This window comes from Sinocyclocheilus rhinocerous, unplaced genomic scaffold, assembly GCF_001515625.1.
Source record: "Sinocyclocheilus rhinocerous isolate Xijiao unplaced genomic scaffold, SAMN03320098_v1.1 scaffold1467, whole genome shotgun sequence".
Taxonomy (NCBI): Eukaryota; Metazoa; Chordata; class Actinopteri; order Cypriniformes; family Cyprinidae; genus Sinocyclocheilus; species Sinocyclocheilus rhinocerous.
Window position 1 is genome coordinate 974747 of NW_015647960.1, and position 9356 is coordinate 984102.

Genomic DNA, 9356 nt, shown 5'->3' on the forward strand with positions numbered 1-9356 from the left:
TTTTTGTAGGCATTAAACAGCCAGAATTTTAAAAGACGATATCTCCATTTGCATTGAAATTTCAGCTTCGTAACTTTGCAGATATTGTTTATGCTCAAACAGCAACATTACACACTAATTAACGTTAAAGAAGTGAAATCACAATGAACCACCCCTTTAAGAAAACGAAAGCGTTTTTTGACCTTGCATGCATGTAAACCTATTGTAGGAGACTCCCAAAACAATACTAGTAAACTTAAAAATGGCATAATAGGGGCACTTTATTATGATCATGAGATCTGTGAGCTCATGGAGAGCATAAACTCTACCTCATTCTGCAGATGAAGGAACGTCTAGAGCCCATACACATTCTCATAGAGGACTGCTGTCCTTCCTTTTTCACCGTCCCAGTCTTCAGGTCCAGAATACGTCCTGGACACACACACACACACACACACACACACACACACACAGACAAGAGGAAAGAGGTTAACTTAGGAATTGGCATTTTAAATTAATTTGTGGTAGAGTACTCTGACAAAATCCCTTACATGACATTTAAAATGTTTTAATTACAAATGCAACATCATACAGAAAACACAAAGTTTGGAATAATTAAGACTTTTTAATGTTTTGAAAGAAGTCTCTTCTGCTCACCAATGCTGCATTTACTTGATCAAAATACAGTAAAAACAATAATACTGTCCAATATTATTTCAATTTAAAATAATTGTTTTCTATTTTAATGTTTTAAAATGTAATTTATTCCTGTGATGCAAAGCTGAATTTTTAGTAGTCATTTTTCCAATCTTAAGTGTTGCATGATCCTTCAAAAATCATTATATTAAATCAATATATTCATTATTATAAAACAGTTAGTTCCATTCCTCGATTCTGATTGGTCAGCAGCTGTGTTTTATTCACGACACAGCACGGCTATGACTGCTTTAACGGTTCTGTGTATCACTGAGCAACACCCTTAGCAACATAAGCAATCAATGATAGCCGGTCTGTTTTAAAACTAAATATGGAAAACAGACGTTTTCTCATGCTGAGAGATAAGCAGATGCATGTGTGTGAGAAAATATCATATATGGTGTTAAAATATTCTCTTTCCGATTCTCTGATTTTATTTAAGCTCCATTAGATGAGGCATGTTCGGAACATTCTCTTGTCGTTTACTGTTGCTGTCAGGAACTATTTTTTAGCGGAAAGGACAGCATTTAACGAACTTGCTTCAAAAAAAGTAACATTTCAATACATTTTCGGTTTTAATATTTTTTATTGTGTGGTAACTGTTTTATAAAAGCAATAAGGTACTCGAGGCGGTGCTGTATCGTGAATAAATCACGGCCGAAGGGCGTTGATACAGCACCGCCTCGAGTACCTTATTGCTTTTATAAAACGGTTACCACACAATAAAAAATATTAAAACCAAAAATGTGGCCTCTTGCTTAATTATTATTAAAAAAATGTCCTATCTAAAAAAGATCTATCTAAAAAAAAAAATCTTAAAAAGATAAAAATACATATTTTTATATAAATGAAAACATAAACAAATGTGTAAAATATTTGTAAAAAAAAAAAACATTAAAATTTTTAATAATAAGAAATACACTTCAGGAGTACTGAAATTAATTAAATGACACCAGGATGATGATAAAAACTCTGTCCATCACATTTTTAGTTTCACATGCATTTACTTTCATCCATTAAAGGTGAATCATCATCTGCTGGGATGCATGACTATATTAAGTATCGAATATACCAATAAGAATCAAAATATTGCCACAACAATTGGATGCACCTGCTATTACTTCATATCACTTCAACATCACGTATCCACAGCAGCACCCTGTGCATCCATTTGAAATGACTAGATTGAAATGACTAGACGTTCAATCCTAATAAATCCCATAACAAACAACTAACATGCCCACAAACACCTACAGATGCACAGTAAATGTTATAACCATCTCGTCCACTGCTACAGCATCTGCTCGATTACAAGACACAGAAGACTGGCTAAAATAATCAAAACCATTTTAACGTTGTTTTTCCCCATCCAGCTCAGCTAGAATAAGGGAGGAACACAATCAGAAGCAGCAAAAAAATGTTATTGGCTTAACAAAGCACCCACAACAATAGTCAAAGAGTGAGTTATACTGTTTGGAATGCTGATACCTATAGGACAAAAGCTCAGGATTATTGAAGCCTGAAGTTATTTCCATAAACAAATTAGCTGACATGCCTTTCAGCGGCGAAGCAGCGGTCTCTGAACTGATCCGGTGACAGCTGCTAAAGCCCCCAGGAGCAGATCTAATTGTCGAGAAGTCTTTCCACTCTGAAGGACAGACGCCAAGAACGTTGGAAGCATTTAAAAGCTATTAATACTCCTTCTCGAAGACGGATAACAACATGACCGCTCAAGAGCATCAAGAAAGAGGCCCTTCGTAGTTGTTGTTCAACAAACAATTGGGTGAAAAACCATATGGAGATGATAAACGAAGTCGGACTATAATCGTAAATCATCCAGACGGTGACCCACTGCCCTACCAAAACGGATCTGTCGTGCTGTAATATCGGCCTTTCAACAAGGCAAAACCTCGCTGGAAATGGAAAATTATTTCAACCGCAAAAAGGTTTTTCGAGGCCAATATAATAACAGTTTAGTGATGTCAAATTAGACAGGAATTTTTCCAGACTTCAACTGCAATCACCTCCAAAATGACTGACCTCTCTCCTCCCCGACGCGGAACTTTTTTTGACTTTCTGACATCTTCCAGCATTCAAAACGGCATTTTGTGTGTCTCTGAGGTGATGTAGGATGACATGGCTTTTGTGATGAAGTGCCAACACTGAGTTTTGGCGCTGAATACATTAAGATAACAGAGGAATATAAAGAAATATCTTGTGCCATGAATATAAGACAATCATATAGAGATCTAGAGGTGGGATGTCGTCAGATGGGTAAGTGGAACCAGATGCTACCAAAACGAGGGCAACAATAAACCAAAACAAACAACCCTTTGCAATAGGCAACAGATTTAATCTTTCAAATTCGATTGACCTCATGGTTTGAACATGGTGGAGGACACAAAAAGCCACTGACCAGTTGTATGGTAACTCTCTTTAATCGCATATCAATCAATCTTCTAGTAGTGCTAGTCATATTTGCTTGATGGTTTGAGTTTTGGCGCTGAATACTTCAAGATAACAGAGGAATGTAAAGAAACATTTTACACCATGTATATAAGACAAGAGAGGTGGGACATAATGAGAGGTGGCACGTCATCAGATGGATACGTGAAACCTAGTTTTGTGTAGCCAAACCTTCAGAATGACAGCAGAAGGTCTTGACTCCATCGCAGCTTTCACTGGCCAAGGACCGCCCAAGAGGCCATCTGACAGACAACCAACCAATCGCAGTTTGTTTTGTTGGGGCATGAAAATGTAAAGTCAATGTCCCTACAATAACAGACCGGTGCAACCAATAAATCATTCATTCAAGAAAATCATACCAGTTTCCTGCAATAGTGCAGAGTCTAAGTTGTGAACTTCACATACTTTTCGAAAATCCAGTATTTAGTTGATCCCAATAAACAATGGCTTTCTTTTTTCACAAGGGGGTTTTGGCGTCACAACAGCTTTGTTTCCTGGTGGACAGTTAAAGATGGCGACACACACATCTCCAAGAAATCCTGTAGAATTCAACCAATCAGATGACGATTTCTAAACTCCTATTGTTTCCCTAAGTGTTTCCCATTTCTGTGCCTTATGCATCAGACGTTCAGACAGCAGTCTGTGGGCATGATGTCTAAGTCTGAGACTAAGTGGAACCAGACACTTCCAAGACGAGGACAACAATGAACCAAAACAAACAACCATTTGCAAAAGGAAACAGAATTCAACTTTTGAATTCAATTGACCTCATGGTTTGAACTTGGAGAAGGACACAATAAAAGCCACTGACCAGTTTTACTTTACCTCTCTTTAATCGCGCCTCAACCAATCTTCGTGTTTCCTCTCGTATGAGTAAGTGCTAATCATATATCCATGATGGTTTGAGATTTGGCGTTGCATACTTCAAGATTATTAAGCAATGTAAAGAAACAGTTTGTGCCATATAAGACAACCGTATAGATTTTTAGAAGTGGGATGTCAACAGATGGATAAGTATAACCAGATGCTTCCAAGACGAGGACCACAATAAACCAAAACAAACAACCACTGGCAATAGGCAACAGAATTCAACTTCGAATTCGATTGACCTCATGGTTTGAAGCTGGTGAAGGACACAATAAAAGCCATTGACCAGTTTAACGGTAACTCTCTTTAAATCGCACCTCAATCAATCTTCTTGTTTGCACTGGTATGAGTAAGTGCTAGTCATGTACGCATGATGGTTCGCTGTTTTGAAGACCTGCGTGGGTTTGGATGACCGTTCCTCAGCCTCCTGCTTCCCAAAGCAGAGCTCAGCATGTGGGGTTTGCTTTGGACCACTTTCCCTGGATGCTTCCACATCGGAGAACTTTGGTTGATCTTTCAGGAAGCCCAACTCATGGGAACTTCACCTCCTGACAAGCACAGCTCCTCCAACTTCAACTCCGTGACCACCTGAAGGGGATCTAAGGACAACGCTTGGAGGAATGAGGAAATGTTAGCCAGAACTCCAAGATCGGTCCCAGAACCGCAAGGACATCCAAGCAAAATCCCCAAATCCTCCGAGAAGAAAAAGGCACAGTGTGGAATCTGGGCAAAGGCCCGTTTCATTAGCATCAGAGAAGCTGCTGCGCAGCACATATATGCCCCGTTCTGCCACACAGGCTCCATTGTTTCTTATCTGTGGTGGGCAAATGTATCATTATTATTCTAAAAATGAACCGAGCAACAAAAATGGCAAACATCCCAGGCCACCAACCCCAGCCAAGTTAAATATTTGGGCGGCAGTCACCGTCGACAAGACAAGACAAGTCATTGATGGAAGGACAAACAGACAGTGTTGCCAGAGAAATCACTGAATAAGATTAATATGAATAAAAAAATAAAGCTTGTAATGAGAACTTTATCTTAATCAGTGAAGTATGTTTATAAAATTAAACTCTGGAAAAATGGATCAGTTTAGTCATCAACTACAGAGTTTAAGTCCCATTAAGGCACTTCATGTTTAATTTCTACAGAGAATTTCAGGTCGGGATGTCGCTTGAATCTATAACCTTAAGGCAAAACGTATCTGGTTACTTATGTTCACCTCTTACATTGATGCATTCAGAAGAAACTTTCATCCATAGCAGATATTCATTTGATCAAGCCTTGCATTCCTTTGGAATCAACCCCATGATGGCAAACGCTTGCACCATGCTTTACAAACAATAATACATATATTATTGTTCAAATCACCAGCATTCTCATATATCTGAGCTCATTGTCCTAAGATCATTCATTCGTTTGCATTTCATGCTACTGCTCGTAGCTCACAAAACTTGTAAACAAGTTTAGATATGTAGGCTACGGGCAACAAAAACTAATTTGTGCATTCTTTGCATGTCACAATGCACGCTTTAATAATTGATGAGAAAATATTTCATTTTGTCACCATGAAGATGAATTGCATTGCAAAAATTCTGATAGTTCAACAGAATTTGCGACTCGTGGCATTATGTGCATAACTAATGTTATGTAAAAATGGCTCTAAATGGCACAAATGCCCTCCGTGGGCCATTCATTATGCTTCATTTGGTTATTCACTGTGTCAGTGAACAACCAGAGCTATAATGCATTACAATACTTTCCTATTCATAGTTACAGCTTTAAAGAGTATAATGCATTAAAGGCAGTGTATGCGATTTTTCAAAAACACTTTAGAAAACTGATTCGGGCCGAATCGCAAAACAAACTTGTAGCCAATCAGCAATAAGGGGCGTGTCTACTCGTGATGTGGAGGAGAGCGCGTTCAGTGCATGGGACGGACATTAGCCGAGCCGAGCGACAGAAAGATAGAGATGGCGGATAAAAAAACAAAAGAGGAAAACGTCTGCGGAAAGATAAGGCAAGAAGTAGGACCCGTGAAAATATCGGATCAGCTTTCCAGCGCTGGAGAGAACTCAAGGAGCGAAGGCCTGCGATCGGACGCCGAGGTTGCTTTGTTTCTTCTCAACAGGTGAGTAACACCGTGTCTACAACAGCTAAAGTCTGACTACACTGGACGCGATCAAACGACCGTTGAAAACCATTTGAAATTTGTGTCAGCACGTCATAAATAGAACCCGGCAGCAGTTTTCTGTCGGGATTTGTTGCGCCGCGCCGCTCACGTCCGTAGACACGGTGTAACATTGGTTTTGCTTTGTTTCACAGAACTAATCGTTGCCTGGGTTGCGTACGTATATGTGGGGCGGAGCTATCAAAATAGGGGCAAGACCCTTTTGGGGTAGGGCCGTGTTTGTTTTGGTGATTTCAAATATCAACATTGGCTACCAGAAATCACTTACTCTGCCTTTAAGATCAACATTCAATCTGATGTCTCATGTTATTTATATTATATTATACATTTAACAAGTCATAACACTCTTTAAAAGCATAAACATTAATGGGTTTTTATGCGATTCCAAAACATGTAATGCAATACAATGTGTCATATATAAAAATCACAGCGCATAAAGAATACTATTATGATGCATTACAAATGCAGACTTCAAGAAAAGTGTTTCCATATATGAGATTATGTATATGAGACAAGAACAGATCATGTAGTTGTACACAGGTGTGTGATGTTGTGTGGTCTGATGGATGGTGTCTCCAGCCATCATTTCCCACTTCAAGGAAACACACACACACACATAGACACACACATACGAAGCAGCCCAAATCACTCTTAATCAATTATGTATGCAGAGCCAACCCTTAACATTCCAGCACAGAGAACACATTAGCGGAGGAGAGTTCGAGGAGACATGGAAAATATCTCCCTTGGCCGCTTCATTTGATCGCTTTATCACTAAAACATATGAGGTTATCAAAACCTCATCAAGAGCGGCATATTTTAACCGCAATATTTTATCTGGACATTCTGCAAGGACGGAATTCTTTCTAAACTTGCGAGTTTCTTTGATTGGAAAGGAAATTCCTTACAGCCCTTTTCTGGAGAATTTTTATATGATGTAAAATTGGATCTGAGATCCCCAGTGAAAATGCTTCAATTTGGCACAATTTTACACTACCGTTCAAAAGTTTGACTTTTTTTTAAAAGCAATGATACTTTTATTCAGCAAGGACCCATTAAATTGATTAAAAGTGACAGTAAAGACATTTGCAATGTTACAAAAGATTTCCATTTCAAATAAATGTTGTTCTTTTGAACTCTCTATTCATCAAAGAATCCTGAAAAAAAAAAAAATCACATTTACAGTTCCAACATTATTTGTTATTCAGACATTCCTCTTTAAAAAAAAAGGGAAAAAAAGTATTAGCTGTATGCAAAGTGACCCATATTTGGTTTTTGACCATTACAAATGTGTACAATTTTCCACACTGAAATCCCTATATCTCTGGAAATACAGGGCCTTACAAATTAAGATGCTAAAAGAAAAGTGTGTTAAAAACCAGGATATTAAGACATTTTTAATACGTATTGAGGTACAGGCATGTACCTTTGGCATGAAGTGCCTTTTCCCATTTTTGAACTGTCGCTATTGGCACATAATGCAACAAAGATTGCTAAAGTCAACAGATTTTACAAATAGACCCACTAATCTCAGCGTAAAAATAAAATAATGATACTGCCATCTTTCTAAAGTCAATTTCCTTCCTGTAATTAATAGTAATAAATCTGGCTCTACAAAATAGTGGATTAGTCAGTATATACACAGCCATGGCATTTAATATTTTGCCTTTCTTCTTTATTTCTTTCACCAGAATGTATTTATTTTATTTTATTTTATTTTTACCTGGGGACCTCTGTGAGTTTACATGCAATGATTGAACAGTTATTTTAAATGGAAAAAGATATTCAATAATATTACTGTTCTTATATTTTGATCAAATAAATGCAGCCCTTTGTGAGCATTATAGACTTCTTTCATAAACATTAAAAATTGCTTACAAGTTTAAATGAAAGAAAATAAATGAAACCCCAGATGTGGTCACTAAATATGCACCAGGATCATGGTCATTTTCATATTACAGTCAAACAGATTGGTGTGTTTCATGTCACAGCCAAACCACTGGAAGCTAGACGCGCTGAATACAATTAAACAACTGAATCATACCAAGATGAATACAGCTGCCTCTTTGCATATAAAGCGAACTGCCTGAGTCCTGACAGTGCTCATATTACTGTGGCGGATAACAGCAGGCACTTTGACCCCGCGTCTCATTTAAATGTGGTCCGAGCCACATCAACGACTGGTCCTCTCAAAATAATCATTATATCATGAGCGGTTGACATAATGAACGGTGACAGTGCCCTGCTCGCGCCTTGTCCAACTGTAAAGATGTTTTATTATGTGGGTGGATATTCTCATACGGCTCACTGAAACTTTTTAATAAAAGGAGATCAGACAAGAATGACAAAAGGGCTGTGAGAGACCGCACTGGATCATTCCTGCTATCGCTATAATTAAATTATGCAGTCATTGCATGCTTCAGGGTCAGCGTTTCAGGGTAATTATCATATACTAAAACCAAAAACTATTTTTAATGTAAAACTAGGTTTGAAACATAGATTTTCTGCAGTATATTATGTGTACAGGATGCAAATGGCATGCAAATGTCTGTATGCACGAACTACACAACCAAGATCACTCTAGGAAAAAACTATGTCCCATAATTCAATTAACTTAACTTGATTGTTCATATCCAATGCTTTGTGACACACAAATACACACACACAATTAAAAAAGTTAAAATAATTTTGACTCATTATTTGATCTCTGCAAATATTCAACTCATTCGAGTATTTTTTAAATTCTGAAACATTTTTAAAATTTAATATATAAATTATATGCAAGTGATCATACACGGCTAGCTGTGCATTAAATGCAGTGATCCAGTATCTAAGCTATTTTATTAATAAAAGTCACGAGGTAGCATTGACAACAAGTTTCTGTACGCCTATGTTTCTGTGTCTGCACAGCGTGATCTCTCTCTGCGTGTGATGTATGTGTGTGTGTGTGTGTGTGTGTGTGTGTGTTTGTGTGTGTTAAATCACGTCAATGAAATCAGCGCATTAATATGGAACGGTGAATAAACTGACTTGGAACTACCTGTGCATTAAACAGTTTTAATGCATACCTGCCAGCCAATCGGAATCCAATATTCAGACAGACCATATATATATATATATATATATATATATATATGTAACTCTGCACCAAACAGAG

The 9356-nt window shown here is 37.7% G+C and overlaps 1 protein-coding gene across 3 annotated transcripts in view; it reads right to left on the reverse strand.

Annotated features, from left to right (window-relative positions):
- LOC107709505 (aryl hydrocarbon receptor nuclear translocator 2-like) overlaps window positions 1-9356 on the reverse strand; it is a 78273-nt gene that overhangs the window by 60241 nt on the left and 8676 nt on the right. For all 3 annotated transcript variants that reach the window (XM_016513997.1, XM_016513999.1, XM_016513998.1), the window contains one exon: window positions 309-411. In XM_016513997.1, the coding sequence (XP_016369483.1) occupies window positions 309-411 (103 nt within the window). The remainder of the gene's footprint in view (window positions 1-308; window positions 412-9356) is intronic.